The sequence below is a fragment of the Clinocottus analis genome, unplaced genomic scaffold (genome assembly GCF_023055335.1).
Source record: "Clinocottus analis isolate CAN_PGR_092001 unplaced genomic scaffold, fCliAna1.0.p SCAF_6, whole genome shotgun sequence".
NCBI lineage: Eukaryota > Metazoa > Chordata > Actinopteri > Perciformes > Cottidae > Clinocottus > Clinocottus analis.
Window position 1 is genome coordinate 15,380,671 of NW_027176218.1, and position 26,549 is coordinate 15,407,219.

At 44.8% G+C, this 26,549-nt stretch overlaps 1 protein-coding gene across 4 annotated transcripts in view; it reads left to right on the forward strand.

Annotated features, from left to right (window-relative positions):
• mob2a (MOB kinase activator 2a) overlaps positions 1–26,549 on the forward strand; it is a 54,027-nt gene that overhangs the window by 14,083 nt on the left and 13,395 nt on the right. The window contains exon 1 of one of the 4 annotated variants that reach the window (XM_068603191.1): positions 5,767–6,225. The exons of 1 other annotated variant lie outside the window; for it this stretch is intronic. In XM_068603191.1, coding sequence (XP_068459292.1) covers positions 6,188–6,225 — 38 coding nt within the window. In that variant the 5' untranslated portion in view covers positions 5,767–6,187. Of the gene's footprint in view, positions 1–5,766; positions 6,226–8,901; positions 9,264–24,296; positions 24,460–26,549 lie in introns of those variants that run through there. 2 more of the 4 variants (XM_068603192.1, XM_068603190.1) reach the window with 2 other exon arrangements.

Below are 26,549 nucleotides of genomic sequence, written 5' to 3' on the forward strand. Positions count from 1 at the left end.
GCTACCTGGCAAGACCTTTTTCTAGCATCGGAGCAGTTTGGAGATAACTGTTCATTACAGTTTAAAATGACCAAAAGGGTGTGTTTCATCATTTAATTTAGGGGTTGTGACTGCAGAGTGTAAAACTCACTTTCTTTTAGGATGTTTTAGTCACAGTAAAGCTGTTGATTTTTTTTAAAATATAAATCTGCACATTGTTGTAGTCTGAGTCTTTTTCTTTAGTTTAGGTGCTTTAAAGGGGTTAAATACTACCACCTGGGGAAATGATGTTGCGTTTTGTTAAGATAAGAGAAAATCTATACAAAATCGATTACTGTCTCAATCTGATGCAATCGGTCTCCGTACATTCCAGCTTTATTCGCTGATTTTCACTGTACTGATATTTGTGTTCCCACAGGCTTCAGAAAGACTGATTGTCATAAAAAAACTTTTCTTAAAAACGAATAAACTATCCAGGAAACTAATTCAGGAAGATTATCAAACTACTTTAATCTCATTAAATGTGTTAATATGCCTTCACCAAACAACCTCTGACAGAGCTCTGCATTGATTCAGCCATAATTGTAACAATGAGTAAAACAATCAGGCCTCTGCGGTTGCTTCACATCTCCAAATAAGACTTTAGAAGTTGTGATGTGAGATTGGACCCCAGTAACGATGGCCTCGATTTAGAGGAAGCCAATAGTCACTAATAGATAAAATGACCTTGACAATTATTTAAATGTCCTTAAGCTTATTATCCTGATGTGCTTTTGCACCTTGTGAACACAAAAGAGGACCAGGTTCCTGGTTGTTGTTTTTTCTCTAAATGTTCACTCCAGTGGTTAGTTACATGAGCTGGTCTGGTTTGACCGGCTTGGCAGTTTCTATTGTTCACTCTTTCATCTATTTTTGAGGATGTCTTTTTTTTATCACCGCAATAGTAGGTGAGTCTTGTTTGTCTGCAGTTAGCTGTGGGTTGCACTTGTAGCTTGTTTTTTAGGAGAACTGGTCATTTGCTTTAACTGGATTTGGCTGTAGTGTCTTTTCTTTACCACAAGATGGCAGCACATGTAAAGTTTCCATAGTCTGTATGTCTGAAAAGAAAATGATAAGCAAAAATAATCACAAAGGAAAATATGTATTTGCCACCACCAAATAACAGTTGGTGGTGGCATGAAGAGAAAACATGTAGATACAAGTGAAAATAATATGGAAGAAGAGAAAGAGGACGAATGAGAGAGAGCGAGAAAGATCAAATGAGCATGAAATCAGATCTCGTTGTTGCATAATCATGGCTTACAGGCCTTCCCTGTGTGCACCGGGCTCTGCTGGCTCTTTCCAGTCCACTATCACATGACTGTATCAAGCGGCTGCAGCAATACGAGTCCACCACCAGCTAGAGGCAGACACGGAGATCAATAGTTCCGTTCTTCTCTGTGCTGAGGCACAGTCCCTTTTTTATTTTATTTCCTTGAATACTTTTTATTTAAGGGGGACATTTGGATATCTATCAGTGGTTGCACACTGCAGTCATTCAATGCTAAAGAATCACTGGTGGCGTATGTCTCCAATGTTAAACCTCTCCAAGGTTTAGGTGCTCAACAACTCACCCTCTTTGTTTTGTTACCGGCCTTGCTTCTCCTCGTCTTCCTCCATTTATTAAACGCTCTGAATGTCTTTCACATACCGGCAATACCAGACGTCACTGAGGCATCAGCGTCGCTTTCATCATCCTTTCTTCCCATGTCTTTTTATCTTCCATTCTCACCTCCTCCCTCCCATCTCAGGTGCAAAGCCTTTATTCACATGCCAGCAATACCAGGCTGCATACCAGTCGACAGGACATCAGTGAATGCCTGCTGCCTCTCTCTCATCGCTGCTCCTCGCGCCCAGCGCGACTCACACAGCACATCAGCCCAGAGAGAGAATGAGACAGTGGGGATGCTTATTTTTTGGCTGGCAGTAGGTGGCGTCATTGTCTCGCCGTTCGAGCCGTTTCCGATATTAGCGCTTCACTAAGCAGGGCAGGATGCTCTGCAGACCTGTGAACCCACAATACATACATTTACCATGTTTAGGTGATTCATATTTGATTCTTTATGCAAATTTCTTCATATGTTTTAACTGTCTAATCCACACTATCAGGAATTATATAATAGTCGGGAAATACTGAACAATTTAATTCATTCAATTATTTTGCTGACCAGTAGTAGCCTAACTTAAGTATATTAAGGTTAAAAAAATACTCTAATCAGCCAAGAAAATAGCCACTTTATTTTAGTTTTTCAAGGTATACTGTCCTCAGAAGAGTGTGAATTGTCTTCTTTTTTTTTTTTTTTTACTTTTTCAGCTTTTTTTCAATGCTACTGCTGAGCTTTACATTCTCAAAATGACAACGTAATGTTCAGTGCAGGGTTACGGTTGCATTTAATTTCCCGGAATTTGAATAGAAACCAAAGCTGTCTGGATGTGGAAAGATAAAACCGATTGGGTGCATGGCCCGGACACTCCCAAACTTAAGATACACATTCGCCTTTGGAGCCGTCCAGGAGACGCTTTGAGAAAATGTCAACATCACTGTCATTTGGCCCGGTCTTTTACACGCAACGCTCATGATTGTCAATTTGAAAGACCGGTGAGAGACCAGTATCGGACTATATTATTGGAGTTTTCCTCAGCTTTGTGGTGATGGATGGTCAGATAGAGATGAGTGAACTGTTGGGCAGACAGACAGACCCACAGGGGAAACTATAAAAGGTGAATTACTAGTGGTCTACCCTCATTACGGGCCAGACAGACTGACCAACTCCTGGCGTCGCCCAGCTGTGTGTGGCTGTGTGTGTCTGTGTGTGTGTGTGTGCTTGTGCGTGCGTGCGTGTCCTTTCATACTGCGGCCCCAGCTCGCATACCTCTAACTGCTCAGTGTTTGTTTGTGGGGGCTAAAACATATTTAGGGTGTCTTGGTGAGAGAAACAGTATATTCTTGGTACTCGGCAGCAAGACCCTACTTGCATTAAGTTGTGTAATACACACATGTTTACCGTTTCATAAGATTCATCTTTTTTTTTTGTTGCCATTACAGCAGGGAGGTGTGTGTGTGTGTGTGTGTGTGTGTGTGTGTGTGTGTGTGTGTGTGTGTGTGTGTGTGTGTGTGTAGGCTCTCGGTCAGTACTCCTCTGTGCTGGGGAACTTGCAGTGACATGGGGTTTCTCTGAAGCTCTCCTCTCATACATGCACTCAAGTTGCTGGAGCCACAGTTGCGTGTGCACTGCGGTCCAGTGTGTAGTTGTGCAATGTATTCCTGGAAAGCCTGTGGAGGGGATCAGGGCTGTACCAGAGCTGCACAACAGCCAGCGACGACTGCTTTCTGGAAGCTTCTCTCTGTCACTTCGTATGTGGCCGACGAAAGAGACGAGTTGATGAACATTTGAGTTTTTCCTTAATATAAACACCTTCAGAGAAAATCTGGGAAAAACGTGTAGCCATTGTGCTCCGACTGGCATCTTTAACAGCATTTGTATGCATAGACACAAACTTAAGGGTCTCATCATTCTTACGCAACCCGGGAGATGAATGTGGGGAGGGATTGAGTTCCATGGACATAAAGGAGGGAGGGAGGAAGGAAAGAGGGAAGAAAGAAACAAAGGAAGAAAGGAAAAAAAGAGAGAGGGGTGTGGAAAAGAGGCCTGGATGAGGATCGCAAAAGAAGAAAGCTCAAATTAGCTTAATGAAGGGAGCAAAAGGAGCAGTAAAATCTATGGAAGTTGAGGTGCAGCTGATGAATGAGTGCAGAAAGGAGGAAAGGATTGAGCCTGAATAGGAGGAAGGAGAGAGAGAGGGGAGGGGGGGGGGGGATTGTTTTGAACTGCATCAATTAATCTCAAGCTAATTGTGCCTTTTGTATTCGACAGTGTTCGCCCGCTTTTCCTTCCACCATCCTCCTTTTTTTATTTTGGACTCCAAACCTTCTCTGTCCTCTCATTCTCTTGTTAATCATCTTCCTCCCAGAGTCATCTTCCTCCTCCAGCCTCCTCCTCCGCCTCTCCTCCCTCCAGTGGCTGTTGTGTAACTCTGCAGTGACTGCCTGAGCAGCAGTGATGCGATTGATCAGCAGTTCTGGTGCCAGGCTGCTCTTATTGTAATAAACGAGCTTGGAGCAGCTGAAACCGACCCTGAGTGCTTTTGCAGAAGACAACCACACACACACCTCCTATGACGCAATGCCGAATAGACCAGAATGCTCTTAAACTCACCGCATGTCTATATTCACCGTGTTGGACTGTAATCCTTCCAGACCTATGCAAAAGTTGGACACCATTTGTTTTAGTTGGCACGGTGCTCAGGGTTCTTTGAACCGAATGTTTGCTCTTAGATTATTTGTCTTTTTTGTTCATATCTGTTGTTTTTATCATGGCGATGATTTACAGTTTTGAGGTTTTCAGCTGAAAATAGCTCCTGTCTTTACGTCACTTTCAGAAAGCTTCATAAAAGTTATGATAACACAATTTTCTGGGCTTTGTGCAAGTACTAAAGCACATTACATTTGAATCCAGTTCGAGACCCTTGTTTGCACGTCTCTGCCCCCCTTCTTAATGCTTCCTCAACTGGCTGCAAGAACAACACATCTGGTCTTTCCATTTGTCAGTCTTTGTGGTCTGGCCCTCTGCTCAACATATTCCCTCTCTCCAGTTTTCCCCACCCATCCATCTTTTCTATTTTCCAACTTCTCTGTACCAACTTTTTTTTTCCAATGTATTACCATATACATCTGAACTTGACAAAACAAGAGCGCTCACCCGAGCTGTGTCCAGTGTACACACACTCTCAGAGGCGTAAAGAGCAGGCAGCTAGCTTCCCTGAGGGCACACTTGAGGCGTCAGACATCTGGGCGCAGCACTAAAGACCAGACCGAAGTGACACTGGAGCTTTTCTGCCTGTCATTTTGTAAAAGTCCTGCAGCTCATTTTATTTGAGCCAGTCGATGATTATGGCATCATTGTTATGGGTCATTTGTTCATTGTCCTCGCTGCAGGCCCTAGTGTGAGGTCAAGAGTTTGTCGCTGGGGTCGTGGGCAGATTAAGTAGGTTAACTCATCATTACAGGCAAATTACCACCTGCACACTACATTCTAGTACATGTATAATTTCCAGGAATCCACCGTTTTTTCTTTATTAAACCACAATCTCTTATCTACTCTACTTTAAATCCAGTAGAATGTGTTGTACTTTATAAAATAAAAGCCCTGGTATCCTTCATGTTTACCAGCATCCTGGATCACAGACGGTCCATTAGAAAGAGACACACGCTTGCACTTGGAAGGGTTTAAATGGCATTAATGGATCCTCAGGCCTATTCTTAGCCTTAAATCTTTCTCACTCTTCAGGCGTCGACGGGAGCTGCGTTGGGGTGGTGGAGTCTGGTTTGTGTTCATCATATGGAGGAATATATATGTGTGTTTGTGCATGTGTGTGCATGTGCATCTCCTCCGATAGCACTCGCTGTTAACGCTGCTTCCCCAGGATTGTGAGAGAAGAGAAGAATGAAGCTGGCTCGAATCGATGACCATTTTTCATAAACATCTCGTTTGCTTGTCAATGTCAATTTAGTGTATTTTTTTTACGTATGCTTAGTTCGGTTGTATGCGGCCGAATGAAGCGGTAGGAGTGGCTCAATATGTGGACTTTATGAAAGAAAGGTTTCAAGTTTTTATCTGGTGTTTTTCGGGAGTAAAAGCGCGGTGGCTTGCGTCAGCGGAGGCTGTGCACACAAAGCCGACCCAGCCTCCACCAGACTCCGTGTTAAAATCACGGGATTTCTCCTCTCTCTGAACTTGCATCGCTCTGGACCGCACGCGCGCTACCGACACTCACGAGCTCTTATTGTTTTAATCGAAACTCCTGCAGTCTGAGGAGTCGTTAACCCTGCCCCACGGAAACTACACCGAGGAAGAGGGAGGAGGAAGAGGGAGGTCTGGGAAGAAACGATAGAGAGAAAAAGGTGCTGGAGGAGGGAGAGAGGACCGCAAAGAGCAACTCTGTATTGTTCCGCGTTTTGTTTGTTCCGTGGCAGTCCAGAGAAAACAGGGAGAGAAGGATAGAGAGAGAGAGAGAAAGACGCGGCGGGGTCTTTTTTTCTTTCGGGGTGCGACAAAAAGCTGCAACACCGTCAACTCTGGATTTCATAATCCGCTTCCTGTCGTCCAGGATGAGGTTCAAGAGGAACGGGTCCTATACGCTGAATAGGTAAGAGACTGATGTCATGTTCGCGCCGGTAACTCGCTAACGCGTTATCCATATGGAGAGGAGGAAGAGGAGGAGGAAGAGGAGGAGGAGGGAGGGGGACAGCACGTTTTGTTATGTGCTTGAGCTCATACATCAGTTTACTCCCCCCTGTGATATTTCCATGGAGGCTACAGTGGTGTCCATTGTGTCTTTATTGCACTTTCTGTAGCTTCTTCAATATCCGACCACAACTCTTCAATAGTGCTATGCAGCATTATGCACTTCAGCGTTCTTCCTTATTGGGATCTACATTGAGGTCTTTTGAGGCTACACCTGAAGGAAAATCACTCTGCAGCTTATACTTACTGTATATGTATAGTTGTAAAATGCGTTGCCCCCAGTTTTGTTTTGATAACAGGCTGCAAACAAAATGACAATCATCCGATCGTGCCAGTTCCTCTTAAGGGTCCCTTGATTTTCCTTCAATGTGGCACCCACATGTGTTTCAGTATGTGAGGATCAGGAGGAACCTGTCTGTCTTGGTGTGTGTGTGTGTGTGTGTGTGTGTGTGTGTTTGTGTGTGTCTGAGGGAGGGGGGGGGGTCCCTTTGTTTCCTCAATTTCACAATGGAAAAGAGCAAAATTATCTGTTCTCCCTCCCTCTTTCTCTCTTTCTCCTTCCCTTTCACCCCCCTCTTGCTGTCTCATCACCTAGCAACTTTGCATGTGTTTGTTTAAAAGTGTGAATGTTGTGAGTCTGCCTCTTTCCCACTAACCCACTTTCCTTCTACATGATTGCAACGGCCTGTATTCATATCCTGGCGTTTCTAAACCCAGTCACGAGTCGGGTCTTTCCCCTGCCCAGTGGTTCGGTCTCTCTCTCCCTCCCTCCTCATTGTGTTATCTCTCCAAGTCACAAGTTTATAAGAAAGTCTCTTTGTCTGTCTGCCATCCGGACGGATGTCTTGCTTTTATAGTTTGTCTGGATTTTATGATAAGGCCCAGATGTTTGAGGACGTACACACACAAGGCGACCCACGAGAACTTGCTCATATTGTTAAAAGTGACAGTTAATTTAATGGCAGTTTCACTTCTTTCACTTCCCGTCTGGCACTCCTTTTCCCCTTGGCCTTGTCACAGGGCGTACGGCCTTCCGCTTGACACACACTAACCCACATCCCGCCTTTCAGGTACTGAAACACAATGAGTGTTGAAAACCCACTTTATCAAACAATCCAAAAAGCGAGTAGGATCTTATTGCTGTATACCCCTCCGCCATTCATTATGCAAGACCCCACTCTCTCTCTCTCTCTCTCTCTCTCTCTCTCTCTCTCTCTCTCTCTCTCTCTCTCTCTCTCTCTCTCTCTCTCTTTCTTTCTGCATAATTGTATAAGCAATGGTCTCACGTATGTTGCAAGTGTGTGTTCCCATGCGTGTGTGTGCAGGTGAGAGGGATGAGGTAATTAAACGGTGAAAGAGGAGGCCTGTCGGCTCCTGGTGACAGGCCTCCAGGGAGGAGGGGGAGCTGCTGGAGGAGGGATGACGTCATGGGATGTAAAAGTGCTTTGCAGAGCTTCTGCGGCCCTTCATCTTTTTTTTTCTTTTTCTTCTCGTCTCAAAGAGAACCATAGCAGAGAGCATCAGCAGAGGGAGGACAAACGATGTTGTCCTGCGGTGTTGGTTGAAAATATTTACAAGCACTGGCTACTGTTAAATCCGTCTCACTGTCACTTATCAAAGAACTCCTGAACGGACTCGAAGCAGAAGCGCCCCCCTCTGGTCGCTACATAACTGTGGAGGGGAGCTGTCGTCTCTGCCTGTCGTCTTTCGGTCGTTTTCTCGGCGGGCTGTTTGACATTGAGCGTCAGGGTGCCGCTGTGTCGGCTGCCTTCGTCGTGGTTTGGCTAATCCTGTGCCGTGTCCGACTGCAGCCTTTGGTTACAGCATCACGCACCTGACCGGCTGTTGAAGTGTTTGTGTGTGTTTCAGATGTGTAAAGAAGCAAGTGAACAGCAGAGGGCAAAAGAAAGTGATTACTCTCATTAAATGATGTGAGAGGAAAGGGATGTAACGAGGCCCGCGATTCACCCTCGTGTCCTTCACCCTGTTTGACCGCAGCACAAGTTCTCCGCAGTGATTGGCTCGCTTCCTGGGGGCTTGTCTGCGCACTAGCCCCTCCCATCCCGTACCGCTGCATCATTTGTGTGAATGAAGAGTCACGGTTATACGTGTGCATCCCGTGCTGCATGTTTATTCATTCACGTGGGCCGTCGCGCCTCAGTGTTGACTCAGTGGTTGACAATTAACCATTAACACAAACGCATGAAGTGGTTGTCAACATGCTGCATGTATTAACTGTTCAGAGAGGTTTGACAGGATTTTGAACCTTACGCAGATTCAGCAAAAGACGTATGTGTGTTCGGTCTGTGTGAGCGATGGGTGGAGATAGGATGTATACAGATGGTTGAGATTGCTCTCTCTCTCACTCTCGTTGTGTCTCTCTCCCCTGCAGTCCACCCTGTGCTGTCCGGCAGTCAGCATTTTGTTTATGGGACGCTGTTTGCCAAGCTAATCTTCCCGCCTTCCAAGTGGGAGCCAGCAAGTGAATGAGAGAGGGAGGTAGAGAGGGAGAGGGATGTAGAGAGAGAGGGGGAGTAGAGGGAGAGAGAGAGAGAGAGAGAGGGAGGCAGTGTGAAAGGGAGGTAGGCAGTTGCAGTAGTTGGAAAGAAGCAAGAGAAAGAGGAACATGCTCGGAGAAGTCTGTCTGGTTTTGTGAATGTTTTTTGTTTGTTTTGAAAGCGTATCGGCCTGCGTGCATCCGTCCGTCCGTCCAGCCGTTCGTCCTGCGTTGAAGCCAGAGCCCGCCACGATAGCTGTTTGCTTACAAAAGTGGGCAACGCTGGAGCTGCTGCACCTGTAGACGAGTTTGCAAGAGAGGAGCGGAGACGGGGAAGGTGACGGGAAGGAAGGGTGCTGTGGGTCGGAGCCTCGTCACCCACGGCTCTGCTTCACCGCTGACTCGATGGGGGTTCTGGTGTGCTGCGACTGCTTCTTCTACCGGTAGTTGACAAAGACAGTCTTTTTCCCTTCTTGACCTTACATTCCCCTCTACTGTTGTTGTTGATTGTTATTGTTGTTAGGTCTGTCATGCGTGCCTTTTCAGCATTCTTTAACTTACGTTGTCAGAGCCGCCTCCCCCCTCCCTTTATGCTTTGTTATGCTGCTGCGGTTTTAGTAGGAGACGTTTGAGGACAGTGCTGCTGTAGCAGGCAGAGATTCTGCTGTAGTCGGACACAAGAGGTATCTCGACTTGTGAGAGGAGGAGGAGGAGGAGGAGGGAGTTGAGGTACAGAGATGGCACATAGCCATCCTCTTATAGCTGATTGAAGGGGAGGTGTGTTCAATGCTGGTTACAGGGTTTGTTAGGAGGCTAGTTTATGACTAGTCGGGAATGAAATGGCATGAAGTCAGAAGCCGGCTAGTTATTCAGACTTGCAACTTTTCCTCTCATCCTTCTGTGTGCCCTTTTGGCTATGCAGCACTGTTTGTTTGGACACAGTGTTCCCTTACAAGGGGGCAGGGAGGTGCTTTTCTTTCTTTTTTTTTCAGTTTCTTTTTGTTTGCAGAACATTGACCTAACGGGCAGTGCTCTTTTTCTTTTCTGGTCATTACCAGCAGAATTGACCTTCTCTTTGGTTCCCTACCTGAAAAGGCTATCATGTGTTTGAGCCTGTGCCGTGCACTCGTTTAGCTTGGTTGTTGTGCTTGAGAAATGATTTAAGTTGGACTCTCTGGCAGTCGGAGCAGAAATATACTAGTTCCCCTCTCTTGCGGTTGTGGGGCTAGCTGGCCAGAGCCTGCCTTGACTGCTGTATAAAGTCTAAATATAACTTTCCAGTACTCTGAGGAGCGTTTTGATGGTGAGGGTAAAATTGTAGCTTTAAAACACACACACACACACACACACACACACACACACACACACACACACACACACACACACACACACAGCTGGATCCGATTAGGCCTCGCCGTGATTCAGAACTTTGTTTACACTTCACTGCTACTCTTAGTTTGAATAACAGCCGGCCGTTTATGTGTGTATCTGTGAGGCTACATGCGTGTTACACAAACAGTAGGCTCCGGTGAAATACACACAGAAGCCTTGTGAAGGCAGGGGCTTGTGCCAGGAATAGACCTACTTATGTTCTTTTCTCCCTCAGTCATGATCAAGACAGGGTTGGAAACCTGGACAGTGCACTGATGTCTCGTGGGCTCATTAAGACAAAATGGGCCATCATGTCTATTTTTGGCATTTCCTCTCCCTTCTCCGTCAGCCAATCGAGCGACTTGGCGGTGATGTCATATGGCTTGATTGATGTGGGCATTTGGAGGCACACCCATCGAAACAGGTCCTCGTTGACCTCGGCGCTGGCGAGCCCTCCGTCCCCCGGCCTCCAGTGTTCACCTTTCAACAGGAGCATTGTGTGGAGTAGAAACCGCCTGCCAGCACTCAACTCTAATGTTGATCATCCTGTTTTAAAATGGAGCAATTCAACAGTCTGTCATCGTGTGACATGAAGTAAAAACTATAGAATTTGCTTAGAATTTTAAAATATATTCCAGGAACAAAGGCTTAATTTACTGTATTATACTCTGCAAATTTAACAACAACTTCACTCTAAAATATCATTAATATAATAGGATGATATCTTATTTTAATTTAGATTTTTAATTGAATTAACCTATTTTTTTGGAATATGCTATTTTGCTTTCTCGCCAAGATTTAGATAAAAAAAATAAAAATACTCATACCTTCAATTAGTGGCACTGTAAAGTCTGTGTATTTACAGCCAGTTAGCTTAGCACAAAGACTGGATGATGGAGGAATGGCTAACACATAATTTACATTTTATAGCTCAACACCTTGAGATGTTACTGGGTTTTACATTTTAATCTCATACGCCCCATGCGTTTGCTGTCTGTTGACATTTAAGTGTCAGTGGCCCAATATTAAGACTGGAGAGAAAAACTGTGTTGTTACAGTTACTATTTAATGATTTATAGCACTATATGTATTGTTTTTTATCTGAACCCTCGGCACCAATGTGTGAGCGAGCAGAAAAACAATTCATTGAAGTGTATCTGTAGCCAAGTTTTTCAATTTTGAGCTTTGATTTGTGCTGTCGGCCTTGTGAAATTACCATTTATAGCCGCTCCTACAATGAAGTCAAAAGTTTATGTGGTGGCCACCATTGTACACAATTGCAGCGTTAAAAACAAAATCCCACTTTCCTCTCCACTCTGGGGTTTAATGTTTCTGTACCCGTATTAAGTGTTGCTGCTGACGTGTCACTGGAAAGCAGGAACGTGCAGACATCGAGGCTCCGTCACAAGAGCTTGTGTGTGTTTGTTCTCTCTGGATCGGTTGCTAAATGTTATAGTGTGCGGTGCAGTACAATAGTTCTGACTGTATCATCATACTGTGTGTGTTGTATTAGCAGAGCAGGCCGTACTGTTTTCCATGTGTCTCTCATTAGGCTATCTTTGGCAAGCCTGGCTGCCTCCACAGAGCTGGGGCGTGCAGCTTAACAAGGGCGCCATTCTCCACCCTCAAACCCCACACTTGTTCCCCTCAGCCCAGCAGACTCCCTCCTCGCATTGCTGCCCGTCTCTCAGATGGGGCTGAATTGAATCGAGCTGAAATGCTTTAGCTTTTGAGGAAAGTTGGGCCGCTTAGCTGGCTAAGTAATTATCTATTAAAAGCTTTGCCTCGAGGACATGAATGGCATTATTCCCTGTGGCTGTTGCAGTGTATAATCAAGCTGTTTTGTCATTCTGCCACACCAAAATAAATGGGGCATGCAGTCATCATTAAGCCAATCAAATGAGCACAGGTCAGAAAAACGTGCATCAGTAAGGTTTAGTTTCGTACTTAACGTGTAGGGTTTTGATTTTTGGCTTTGGAATAAAGCTTGAATGCCGTCTGTACTCTAATCCTCAACAAATAAACCTTTCCCAAGGTCTCTTTAGCGGATTGATCCTGTCAGGACAGTGTGTTACATTAGACTCCTATGAGGGGACACTGACTGGCATAGGGAGAGGCAGTATAGAAGTCTTGACCCGACTGACTGTCCTTCTCTACTTTCACCTGCCCTCCAGTCACTGCGGAGTGCAGGCCTCACACACGGTTGCATAACAAAGTGTGTGCGTGTTCATTCAGGGGCAGCCTCGTCCTGCTGGCTCAGGAGATGGAGAAAGAGATGGCCTTGCACTAACCTCACCTCTGCATTTAGATTTACACAGTCAGCCCACACGCACACGCAGTCATGCACTTGCTCAGGTAAAAAAGCGCTGGACGTCTTAATTCAGATTAACATATTAAAAAACAACAATTTAAATGGGAACGCATTACATGTAGAGTGGAAGTTGTCTGTGTGAGGCAGCAGGTGCCCCGTATAAGGCAGGGGGAAACTTCACAGCTGTTTGGTGTCCCAATTGGCAAGTGGAGAAGGGCTTCATTGTGTTTGGCTCACTTTGGAGTTTGGTCAAGTGGAAGGAAAAGGGTTAGACACAATTCAGTATCAGAACAAAGGCCTGAAAGGTTTGTATGTGCTGTAAAGGTGGCAGGGAATTTGTTTGTAGCAGTTGTTTCAGCAGCAGCAGGCCATGGCTTCTCTGTGCTGCCTCTTGGGAACAAGAGGCCCATTTTAAAGGGAGACAGGAAGTGCCTTGGCGCCTCACTTCCTGTTTGTTGAGTTTGTCCTAGGCGGGAGTGTAAGGGAGGGGGGGTGTGGTGAAGCCCAATTGAATGAAGAAGGTGGCAGACACACACTCCCTCGCCTGCTGCATAGCTGTGTAATTGCCTCAGTGCTGCAGTGGCTTTTGCAGCCGTGCCCCCTCGTTTGTTTCAATTATCTACCACCTGACATGGCACTGTTACCAAGGATAGACGCGAGAGGAAGAAAGAAAAAAGCAGACGACGAAAGTTTTAAGTTGCCTCAAGAAATGCATCTTTATCATTATTATATTTCATACCTAAAAAAAAAAAATTCCAGCTGGATCCCACCTACGTCATGTTCATGAGACTCGTGACAAACGCGTTCACCTCCCTCCTTGCGAAACTATATTTAATCAGGGAGTATCTGTGGCGAAGAGGCCGCTCTGCAGAGTGCTGACTCCAGCATGTTCTGATGTGACGTCCGTAACATTTATTACTTTCACTTACAGGACTCGGAGGCTGCTGGCCAAACAAGAAATGACCTTAATTACCCTTTTGTACCGCTGGAGATCTGATTTCTACCAGTGTGTTATGGAATTTGTTATTTATTTAGTCTTTTGTGTTGCAGACAGATGTGCACAATGCACGAGCAACCCTCCCATCCCCCTCTAGGATAGATGATGTCACTGCATAAGCTCATCTTCCCAGGTGGGAGCCAGTTATACCTCTAAGCCAATCAGAGGCTTGTTTACACCTGAATCTCCTGGCAAGGAGACACACACACACACACACACACACACACACACACTCTCAACCTAATAGTGGTCAGGGCCGCTGAGCTCTTGCAAAAGGGTCATATTAGATTTTTCTCGTCACAGCTCATGGTTTACCGTAGGAAGTGATCCATCAGTGGAGGGCAGAGGAAAATGTGAACGTCATTGCTCGTCAATGAGCTGAGATTGTGCGGCAGTCCCTGTTCTCGCCGCTGCCAAGGACATCTATTGATTTGACCTCTCTCGTGTCTCCTTTCAGTCCTTCTCTCTTTAATTTTTTGCCGATAGCAGCTGCCTACACCCACTTCCCTCCCTCGCTCATTGATGCACCATCTGGAGACGACAGTGGTATCGTTTTCCTCGTACATATGTCTTTTTTTTTTTCCTCTCAGCAGACCGACAGAGGACATGCTCTTGATATTTCCTCCTGACAAAGGGTAGAGCCTGCCCTTTATCTTTAATAAATATATATAATATTTGAAGCTGCTTCCTTTTGTCTCCGAGCTTCCTTACTCCCAGGTACACCCTTTCCTCTCCTCTGTTGTGGCCTAGACACACAAATGCATGACGTCAAACACGTACACAGTTTTTTCTTCCTCTCTTGATTAGCCCTCAGGGATTGATATTTACTGACATTCAAACATGATATTCTTTCGTGGCTAATGACTGAAAAAAATAGTCTTTGGGTGGAGCACATCTTCCATTAAAAAGATTTTTTTTAAAAATCTCAGCCCACAACTCGTGTGTTGTCTGAGGGGCACTTGCTTTGGGCTATGCAACACAACCTCCTTGTTTTTGTGCTGCAGTTGTTTGGTGGCAGTGTTGTTGTTATGAGTGGATCACGCCCGTCTGCCTTCCAAGTATCTTAATTGGTGCTGACGTATTAGACGGCATACATAACAATACACACACACACACAATAACACACAGCAATTATTCATCTTAAAGTGACCGAGTGATAAAAGTCCTGAGTGGATTGTTCTTCCACTGGCATGTAGTCCATTAAAACATCACAACAGAGCACGATACGTAACAATCTATACCTACATGTGCATTAAGATAAGTGATTGTGTTGATTGCAGAAGGTCGGACGAAGAAGCCTTGATTCTTGGCAGAGGGTTAGGGTCAGGGCACTGGCTCGCTCATATTTTCCACCAGCTTGGTTTTTGGGTTGTTAATCTGTTGGCCTCCTTCAGTCACATGCTTCTCTTCACTTCTATGCCAAATCCTGGGTGTTACCACTTCCTACGCTTTCATCCACTCACTGTTAATCAAATTCACACAATGGACCAGAGTTTCCTGTGTTATCAGATTGTGGCGAGATCTCGTCTAGTCCTCGGGGTAGAGGGGGTTAGTTTTCCTTTTTTTTTCTTCGGATTTTTGGGGGCGAAACTAACAGATGTTTTTGTTTTCTTCACATCAAAAACTGTGTTTTTGCTTGTTCTATGCCTACGAATGTGCCTGAGTCATCACTAAGTTAAGAACAGGGAGCAGAATGCACCATGGACATGTCTTTTAAAATTGGTTTAAAGGCAAAATATGAGCGCGTTGGACTTGAATTGAGCACCTTGTAAGCTGCGGTTCTCAGAGAAAATGTGTAAGCTGCGCTAATGAATTGTGCGTGCTTGCGTGGGGAGGCTCTGGCTGTGCTCTTCTTTTGAAAAACGTCCTTGTTTTCTCTGCCTGTGTGGTTGTTGTGATGAGCGCAGCAGCAGATGTGAGTCGGCTGTTCTGAAATCCTCTGCTGCCGTGACGACTCGAGCGACGCTCTCCCGAGATGACGGCTACTGTACGTGATGTACTCGCTGATGGACGCGTCGTGTTCGCGCACTCACATCTGTGGCGAGCGGTGTTAATGAAACGGGACTCGGACGTGTGCGTTTTTCTCAGAAGCCCACGTCATTCACTGAGATGAGAGATTGTAAGGAAATGTTGACAATGGAGGAAGGCCAACACAGGAGATGAGAAATAAATTAGATTTCATCGTTGAGGAAATGACAAGGGTTGAACGTATTGACTCATAAAAATGCTTCGAGTGTCTCTACAGCAGTACAATATGGCAAGCTGACCTAAATCATATATGCAATAAATTATAGTGATCCACTTTTGTTTGTGGAAAATGTTAAACTGTTTCGTCATTTTAGAGGATGTAGTTTGGTACTGTTGAACTGTATTGTGTATACAGAGAGGTTTCAGTGTTATTTAGCCGGCCTCGTTGATATTTTTCTCATATTTTCCTCCTGTGAAAAAGTGTTCCACTATATCTCACAAAGAAAACTTACTTAAGGAATGATTGTTATTTGTATGTAACCAAAACCTTTCAACTTTGTAGAATCCACCAGACCAGTTTCCTACAATTAAAATGTCAACAAAATATTTAAATTATTGTAATAATCTACTTCACAAAAGAAATAATGAAGATGTGAACTCTCCGTTTATTTTAATTCAAAGATATAGATTTGTACAACTTGTTTACTGTTTGTTCATCAGTCGCTCCAGCTCGGCTCTTGTCCGTTGGTTCAGTGATCTCGGGGTTAAAGAGCAAACGGCGCATTGGAGGGGGCGAAATAACAACTCCAACGCCGCTGATCGCTCCCATGCCAGACAGTCTGCTGCAGCTGTATTGTCTGCTGATGAAGGAAATGGAGACCTTGCTTCTGGGAAAGGGGTCCCATAAACCTCTCATCTCATCTCCCTCTTTTTCTTTGTAATTGTTTGCGTCTCGTGGGCCGAGAGTCACAGTCACTGCACACGTTATGTAATGTACCTATTGCTGGTGCTAAGAAGCACACTAATGGGATTTGACTTGTGCTCTTTAGGCGCATGTTGATCTTATCAGCTGTTTTTTAAAATCATTAGTGTTTCTGCTGACGTGATGGTTTCTTTGAATTTAGATTTGGGGCCCTACAGCAGTGCTGTGCCATACCAGTCTTTTATGTAATGTAGATTTTAAACGTTGTTCACATAGTTGCCTCGCTTCATTTTTCACGCCCCGTTTGAGCCAGAGAGTGATTCGTAGAATATCTCGACACGGTCTGTCGAGCAGAGACGAACTTTGTCTGCTCGACATCAATCAGTCACTCATTCCCCACTGTAGTGAAGTTTGGTTTCTCAGGCCGTCAGCAGCAATTACTCAACCGGACATTAAAGGAACATTCTGTACATTTCAGTCTGTGTGTGACTGTGAGCATGACTTTGTTCTGGGAAGCACTATAAGTTACATCCACATTCCCCTCGGTAGGAAATCTGTGACTAAATGCCCTCATTTGGGAGTTAATGAGCTGGATCAGGGCGGGCATACACAGCCTTTGCACAAAAGACAGAAAGCCACCCGAACTGTGCATGAAGCCCACACCCTCCTCCTTACGTCTGCACCATTTGCTTTTAGGACTCACTAACAGTCCCGACGGTGCTGACTTTGCGGCCTCTGGTTCCTCCAGAGCTCCTCGTAGACTTTGCAGCTTGGATCTTTTGTCGTAATGTAAAGGCTGACGCACCAGACCAACGAACAGACCATCGAAGTAATTGTACGTTGCTGATTCTTGTTGTTCTGAGTTTGTACTCACGGTTGAAAGCACTTATTGTAAGTCGCTTTGGATAAAAGCGTCGGCTAAATAAAATGTAATGTGATCAACCATCAGTGAGTCTCTCTTCACCTGACCTCAATCCTCAGGATGAATGTTGTATACATGTTGGTTAGATGGACAGATAGCAGACCCTGCTATCAGGGTGGGAATAGGTGATTGATGACGAGTACTGTTAAAGAGCTTTCAGTGGTCGGAAGACGAGAAAAGCGCTCCGCACGTACAGTCCATTTACCATTCCCCTCAAGACAGATGTGTAAATCCACGCTAGCATTGCTTTCTGGATGTTGTTGTTTTTTGGGAGGGGGTGGCATGAAAAGAAAGCTCTGTTCACCTCGTACACACATAAGCCGCCCACACACACATCCTGTGCAAACATGGGTGCTACCCCAATCCTTTTCCCGCCACCTCCTCTTGGCTTCCGCCATCTTTCCTTGTATTCCATGACGATCGTTCTCCTCCACCTTATTCACCACACACACACACACACACACACACACACACACACACACACACACACACACACACACACACACACACACACACACACAGACTACCTCTTGTGCTCCTGAGCATACAGTAGCATTTGACCATGGCTCCCTTCACACCCCTTTTTACATCAATTGCTTCAGTATTGCATCATGCATATTTTGATGTTTGTCACTTTGCTTTCTCTCGTGTTGTTTGTATTACTCAGCCACACCAGTAGTGGAAAGTAACTCATTAAGTTTTACAGCCTTCAAAGGATGATGGCGTCTAGCGTCATCGTAGTGTTGGTTTGGTTTCAAGTGTCAAAAAAAACACGCACACACTCACGGGGCATCGACGTCCTTATTATACAACCTGGAAAGGAAAAGTGGAATGGTCAGTCTAGCTGAGGTTGTGTACATTTTAGACAATGTCTGCAGTGAGAGGCCTTTTCCAAAGTGGTTACTGTCCTCAGCACTCTTATTTCTTTAATGCAAAAATATTATAATCGTTTTTAACGTCTCAGGAGTCAGGTTGCTGCACGTTAGGTATAAAAATATGTTTTACTTTCCTTACTGGTCACGTAAACTGTGCACACCTACATGTTTTACCAGCAGGTGGCACCGTTGTTGTTGGTGTGTGTGTGTGTGTGTGTGTGTATGTGTGTGTGTGTGAGTGTGAGTGAGTGTGAGTGTGAGTTTCTCTCTCAGCGTTACACTGGACCCATAATCTGTTAATGTTGTGGTTTGGTTCAGTGTGTGTGTCCTAACCTCAGTGCCAAGGTTATCATATTCTTCCCAGGAAAAACCACATTCTTTTCCTTTTTTTGAGGTCTGTTTGAGTTCTGGGAAGACGTGTGGCCTTCAGTAACCTTTTCTGTTTCCTCCATCAGTGCACGAGGCATAACACATGCAGTACCTACAGTTGTGTAATAACTCAAATGTCACGAGAGCCATCAGTTTGAACACAACACTGACCTTAAAGTGCACTGAAAAAAGGAAATATGAACACCTACAATTCCATGACAACCAAGCAAAACTCCTCCACGGATAACGATGATTTGGTTTGATCAAAAGCTCCAGTGCAGCTAGTAAATGGACCATGTGGAAGGATTGTTTTCTCTAATCCTGTTTCCAAAGTCAAGAATGAACTTGGATGAAAAGAACCTCAACAGTAAGCACGGCTGAAGTGGCACGTGCATCATGTGCAGTCAGTGCTCCTCCGTTTACAAGCTATACGTCGTTATATAAGTGCACGGTACACCATCCAGCAGTCTCCCCTCTGTCATGTGATTCATCTCATGACTTTGGAGTGACCCTAGTAGGGAAAGGGAGCCTCATTAGCATTCCCTTCGCCTGCAGGCAGTCACATTCTGGCCATGAACACCTGTGTGGTGCGGGCTCTTAAACTTGACACAGGCAGGTGTTTGGCTGGCAAGGTGGCAAATTATGGGATGGACTCTCTCCTGCTCAGGAATGTCGGGAGGAGGAGTACAGTGATCCGCCAGGACATGCTGTGACAACCTCCCACATTGAACCAAACTCTTTCACTCCTCTCGTCCTGACTTCTGTTACTCTCTTTATTTCCTTTTACTCTTCCGTTCCTGCCTTCCTTTCACCCCTCTCACTTAATTAATCTCAACTGCTCCCCCTTTCTCACTTCCTTCCTCTTCATCTGTTGCTTTCTCCCATTCTCCTCCTCCATTTTCTCCCCTTCATATTCCATTCTGGCCCATTCCCACTGATAAGATACCGGTTTATCTCAGCGGTATCCATGGAAATGGTCATTTATTAAAAGTCTGGACACAAGTCTGGTATTTCTCATCTCCTGTCTTCCATCTTGCTAAAGCCCTCTTTTCCTTTCGTCTTAAACCAGTCATAACATGGCCTCCTGTCTTTCGAACATACTGGGCTGCTCCTCTTTTTTTTTTTTTAAATTGGCTCCAGAAAATATGCAGAAATAGTTTTGACTTAATTGGATTATAAGTGCAGGGACAATTAGGCAGTAGAGTAATCAGCCTTTGTGCCATTGCTACTGTTAAAATGGAGCATGGTTGACCCAAAGATATATTTGCTCATGCATGCATCCCGAAACAAGAAAAGCCAAGTCAAACCAAACTTCTTGGATCTTCCGCAGCTCTCGACCTCCTTTCGTTCCCTCTTTGTGTTGCTCTTCTTCCTCGGCTCTCCTCTTCGCTCCTTTTGTTTCTGCAGGCTGCGTGTGCAGAGAGAGCGGCGACATGTCTTAGCATGCAGCCCTTCCCCTCCAGGAATGCAGAGCACAGGAGAGATGAAGCCACTGAAGCAAGGGGCACACATCCAAAGAGAGAAAGTGGACTTCAGTTCCTGAAGGGTAGAAGGGAAGAACATAGGTCAAATACAAAGTGATTGAGAAAGGCACTCCTAAGCGATTAAGTACAGAGGTAGACTCCTGCATTAAACTTCATGCCAACTTTAAGGCAGCATATTTTTTTTGTCTTCACTTTCTGCATTCTTCCTCAGTATTTCATGCAGTGTGCACGGTCAAGCACTTAAATGAAAGGTTAAGGCAAAAAAAAAAAACTTTTGTTTTTGTCTGATGGCGCAATCTGATTTACTTGCAATTTTCTTTATTCTATTTGACAAAGCACGGATGGAGGAGTCACAAAAAGTTGCACCATTGTGTTACAATTTTGTTGGGCGGTGAGGCCCGAACATTGTTCTTCCTCCAAAGTGGGGGGGCGACAGAAGAAGTTTAAGAAACCACTGGCTTAAGGGCTAAAGTTGATTTAGCCCTTGGATTTGGCTGATTTGCCTTTTCTAGGATCGGTTCCTTAATTTTTTTGGAGGAGATAGTGGCCGACCGTTTTTGTACTTTTGCTAAAATATCTTTTTTTATAGCTGTGGCAGCAGAAACGTCTCTTTTGTCTCATTGCAGTGGTTGGTATTGCTCGTTGGGTCGCTGGGTTCAGTCTGCCCAGTGTCTCCTGGCCCTGCTGACCTTGTTATCTGGGCCTATAGAAACCCCCTCGGCACTGAAGGCCTTCAGCCTGCAGTGTTTTCAGTGGTTAAGACCTTACCTAAACACACTGCACCACTCCCACACACCCAGGACGCAACGCCAACTGAAGGTCTTACACAGCAACTTGGAACGGCTCAGATTTTTTTTGTATTTATTCATTTCGGTGTCAACGCAGTTGGCTGCCTGAAACGTCTGTCATTTGGATCCCGGCTATGATTGGCTGGAGATGTGCTCTGGAGGGGCAGGGACGGAGCTGTTGCCAGGCCCCAAGGCGCATCTGCTGCGGTTGTGACTCACCTCCTGTTGGCCAGGAATCAGTGTTTTCTTTGTCTCAAATAGGTGGAATGTCCGCTGACTTTCAAACCCAACCTGTTGAGCCATCCATCTCTCTCGGTTGTAAGGGAGCGCTGCAGGCAAAAATGTCTTTTTAATGCTTTTAAGTTTTTTATGTGGGTGGTGTTGTAGTTTTAACAGTCCCATGTCTCTTTCCTGCATCAGCAAATTGCTAAAAGTGGCAGTTTAGCCCTGTTTTTTTTAACATGCCTCTTAACTGGTGCACTGTAACGTCAACACAGTAATGACTTGCCTTTTTCTCCACCCCAGTGTTTATTTTCCTGGTGTTATCTGTTGATCTGATTGGTTACTGCTGTAGTTATCGTACGTATAGTTATTTTTTCCCTCATCAGATTGAGGCATAACACATCCATCAGTCAGCCAGTGACGTCGCAGTGTTTCCACAAACTGCTTTTATTTCTTTTATCTTTCTAATGAGTGACATGTAATTAAATCTTGGCTCCTCTGTGTCTCCCGGGTGGTTGTCGTTTAAGGGCAACACTCTTGAAACAGCTTGTTATTACTGATAAAAGTAATTTAGTTATGTAACCCCTTAAGTGTTTAACATAACCCCGAGTATGCCATAAAGAAAGAAGTAATCAGAAGTTGGCATTTTAAACTTTTATCTGTGCCGCTAGTGCTCCCCGTGAAGGCTTTAGGCATACGTACAGGCGGTAAACATCTGGTTTGGTGAGCGCAGGTGGCACATGAGTGATGCCATGTCTTGTCTGCATAGGGGAAGGGAATGTGTCTGTGACGTTAGCGGAGAAGAAAGAGTAGACCTCTGTCCTCCAGACGTTGGTATGTGGCTCGTTGGTTTCCATTCACGTCAGACGTTGCTTAAGAAGGTCCACCATGTGCAGCTCAATGGCACCGTCTCTGTCTCCATCTGCTCCGTTCGCCTGCAGATCACATAACGCAACGAACTACAGGTACGACCACATATTACCTGTTCAGCCAAAGAAAAGAGGCCTAGAGGCAGAGCCCCCGTGGTCTTGAATGGATGTCTTTTATTTTCAGTAACGACACAGATCCGATACTTCAAAGCAAATTGATGGAAAGTTCCCTCTGTACGGGATTTCCAACACACAACTTTTCTCTTGGGTGGTCACAAGTTGCACTTCATGTATCAACTGTAACAACAATTTTACACTGTAATATATCACATGACTCTTTATAAACAGTACGCTATAGTATATGTACTGTATTTATAGTAGCTGTACAAGAACTTTCCTGAGATACATCGTTTGACTTTTGGTAAAGTTTTGATTGAATAGAGGACCAGTTTTCAATACTCGGTGCTGCGGACACATTTTAGTTGCGATAAAAGAAAGAACTGACCATTTATACTCGTACTAAACTAATTTAACACAACAACCCAGGTCCCGACCACAAACCACTGCCATGTCCCGTATCACCAGCTCGGTCTCTCACCTGCTTGCACAGTCACTGATTTGTGAACACACACACATATGGCATGACCCCCCCTCCCCCCTCCTTCACACTCTTTGCACTGTTCTCTGTATTCTTTACGGGTCAGGCCAGGCAGGCCAATGCTATTTTTAGCTGCGGGGGAAAAGTCAGTGCCCCGTTCTGGTCTCCCTCCCCTTAGCTCCTGCTCCTCACTGGGACCCCATGATCACTCAACTCTGATGCAGAGAGGTGCCTGTCAGAGACATCAATCATTTAAATTATTTCAGATAAATTCTTTGGATCATATTCAAACAAGCATGTCTATACACACACACACACACACACACACACACACACACACACACACACACACACACAGTTTCATACTCCCATATATACACGCACAGTCCGCACAAACGACACCCTCGTCCTCACACTTTTGTCTTCCTCACTCAGCGACTTGCATCCACCCTCAGAGGAGTGCACATGGCTCCACAGATCCCATAGATTAGTGTGTCTTTGTGTGTGTCCATGCTACAGCAGCCAGCTGGTCCAGTATTTCTCACATCTGGACAAGTCTTGTCTTAGGAGACGGAGAGGCGGAACAGACTTGTTGAAGAAGAAAGGGAGACAATGAGAGAGAGGGGAGTTAAACAAACCAAGAAAGGGAGGAGAAATGTGTGAAGAGAGCAATAGAGGGGAAAATAAGAGAGGACGATTGAGAGGCAATAATTACAGGGAAGAAGGATTGATGGCTCCGTAACACTAGTTATGATCTTCTTGTGCGTCACTCGACTTCCATTGTTCATTTCCTCATATTCATATTGTACTTGAGGGCTATTGGCTCAGGTCGCTGTTGACTATTCAATTTTATTTCACATTGCACACTTGAAACTTTAAAGAAAATCATCGCAAACTATCACCTCCCCACGGACACATTCCTGTAGAGCTCTCTTTGGCTCTCAAACAGGCCGAGTTTGATTCCCTCACAGGTTCCTCAGCTTTGACATGTTTGAACACAACATGACCGCTGGCGGCCTGACATGCGTAGTTGGACTCGAGTGAAGTTCAGAATCATCGCGAGGAACGTCGCCCCACAGTCCCTGTGTGCACTTTTTTTAAAAAAAAAGGTTGTGCATTCGCTGCATTGTAGAGAAAACAACTGTCATTTTTGATTAGTTGAGCCTGCTTTTTTTTTCTTTTCTTTTTATATATATATATATATTTGTTTGTAGTTTAAATGGCTGCTCTGATGCCAGAATTTTCTCAAAAATAATTTTAGCAATATCCACTTACTCGCTTTTTCAGGAGCTTTCAACCACACTTCACTTTTCATAATGTGCATTTATAGTGACAAAACAATTGCGTTAGCCAATGAGTTATTTAAGAAACCCACTTTGGGGCAAAGCTGTATTATGGGGCATTAGGTTCTTTGGAGGAGATACAAGCTCTTCTGTGGATTTTTATAAATATTCACATTTTTTCGTCCTGTAAAAGTCCTGCTTTTGTGAACGTGAACGAAGCAAATGCAATGGAGTAACCCCTTTTTATTCCATTGTGGTCGCTGTTACTGGCGGATCACCTGTTGCTACACTTTAAACTTTAACTACATCTAGAGGAGAGGCACCGACCACGTCCACATGGGCAGACTGTAACGTCACGATGCCCCGCCCACCGAGCGCTCTCCTGTTCGCTGATTGGACGACAGCGGGCAGAGGGGGAGGCCCTTCTGTAAACTTGACAAAGTTTTCTCTCTCTGCCGTGCAGTATGTCAAGTTGGAGCAGACTGACGTTACACCTGAATACTCTGCGGAGATCGTCTGATTCTGTGTTGTCGTGTTTTAAACTATGGTCGGAGATTATTGCTCATTTTCCGGAGACAAAGCTGACATGCACTCTCAGAGAAACTCCAAAAACGGACTAAGTTGCAAGATGGTGCTTCAGGCTGTCGGAAAAGTACTAAGGTAAAAAGTCCGTGCTTATTTTCTCTTGGCAAAGTGGTGTCTGCTAATAACCGGAGTCGAGCCGGAACTGTGAATGTGACATTATACAAATATGTTTTTATGAATGCTTTGAGGGACCGAGAGAGCCGTACTGTCAAAAACGATCCCGAGTTTCCTTTGGGATGTCGTGTAATGCTGCTTTATCCTCATATGACGGAAACATTGTAGACTGTTCGTGTCAAGTGTTTTATTCCTTCTTTTTTTTTCCTGTGTAATTACAATGTTACAGCGGTCCTATGCCTCTGTTACTCAGCCTGAATGATAAAACAAGCAGTCTCCTCTTTAATCACTGAATTATTAGGATGCTCTGGTTTCCGGGGTCACGGCGATCTGCCCGTCGGGGTGTTGGGGGACGTGTACCCTGAACGCCTCATTCCTCTTCCTGCAGCTCTCGCTCCTAACAAGACTCGACAAGAGAAACGCGAGCCTGTCTCCTCATCGAGTCTCCTGCATTATTTAAGTAACCTAACTAACGTTTTAGCTTAAACAATGTCAACAGGACGTTATTTTTATACCAGGGCTTTAAACGTTTTGGTTTTAAATTGGAAATGAAAAAGGAGCCCACTGTGTGTCGAGTTGAGCGAGCCTATAAATACAAATTGAATGCTATTTACACTGTTGGCTACATCAGAATCTAAAAACTGGAGTTGAACACATACTGTAGGTACACATACTTTGTTTTCTCTTGATGGAAATATATTTTTTTCAACCTATATTTTAACGTATACATAAATGCCATGTACATTCATTATTTGTCTATTCTAAACGCCACATGGTGACAGCTGACACAGGACTTAAAAATGCATGACCCAAATAGGAGCGTTAACATCGTGTTTGTGTGTTAAACAAAGTAACACAAACAATAACCACAGTCAGAATGTAATCCCCATGGAGACCCAATGCAATTCAAGAGGTTACATCCACGTCACAGCAGTTATGAACGAGGCAAATATTTAACCCAGTTTGTGTGTGTATTCACCCTCTGGGTGTCATGTGAAGAAGACATGAAGTCATTATGAACGTGTTCCTCCAGGGGCCGACCGTTAACGCTTTAGTGAAGCTTCCTCTTACCTTGCAGGTATGGGGACAGGTGTGTTTTCAAGCTGCCGCCCAAAGGGCACATACCTCAAAACCCATTGACGTATGTGGAGATGTGGAGAGTGATAGCGAGGAGAAAATCCACCATCTTAGGATCTCTTCAGAGATTGTAAGCGGGATGTAATGGACGCGCAGCAGAGAGGGTTATTGTACAGTTTGTTATGTCTGTTGCAAGACCTGCAACAAGTTAAGACAAGTTCTGCCCCTTTTATTTTACTGGGAACTCAACCGCCTTAAGACATCTGCTGGTTAACCAGGAAATTCACATTTGAGCTATTTGCCGGGAAGGCACAAAAGTTTTTTTCCCCACAAATTTGACGTCTTGAGGAAAAAACGAACAAAAATACGTCATCGAAGTGAACAAGGTTGCATAGTTTGGGTTTTTTTATGAGAGGGTGGGGGTGCTGGCAACCTGTTTATAGCTCCACTTTAACCAGTTTCCTCCTCCACTGAATGGTTGAATACTGTTGGCTTGGATGCAGGTATGAATACTACACTGGAAAAAAATAGCATATGATAGCTTTTAACAGTCCAGTCAGTCCCTTGAGAGCTAATATGTAGTTTGGTATACTCTAAACACTTTTCCAGAATTGTCTGGTTATTGCTCATCTTGAATGTGGGGAACAAATCCACGCACTCCCTCTTCGTTGTGATGCAGCAACCACTCTGATGGACTGATTGGATCGAACAGTGTCGAGAAATGTCCTTCGGCCCACGTCATCTCTGTAAATCGCTTCCTATTGTACCAAATCAATGTCTCCGCTAACCTCCTTATACCAAGTGCTTAACCAGAGGCTCGGCCTTATCTCCTTTCCCGAACCCTATTTCCTGTCACACATGTGCGTTGTGATGTTGATGAGGCGCCATTATAGAGCAGGCAGGGGGTCATCACATACTCTGCAGGCCTGAGGGCCACTGAAGGGGATTTAGCAGAAGATGGCGTGTGTGTGTGT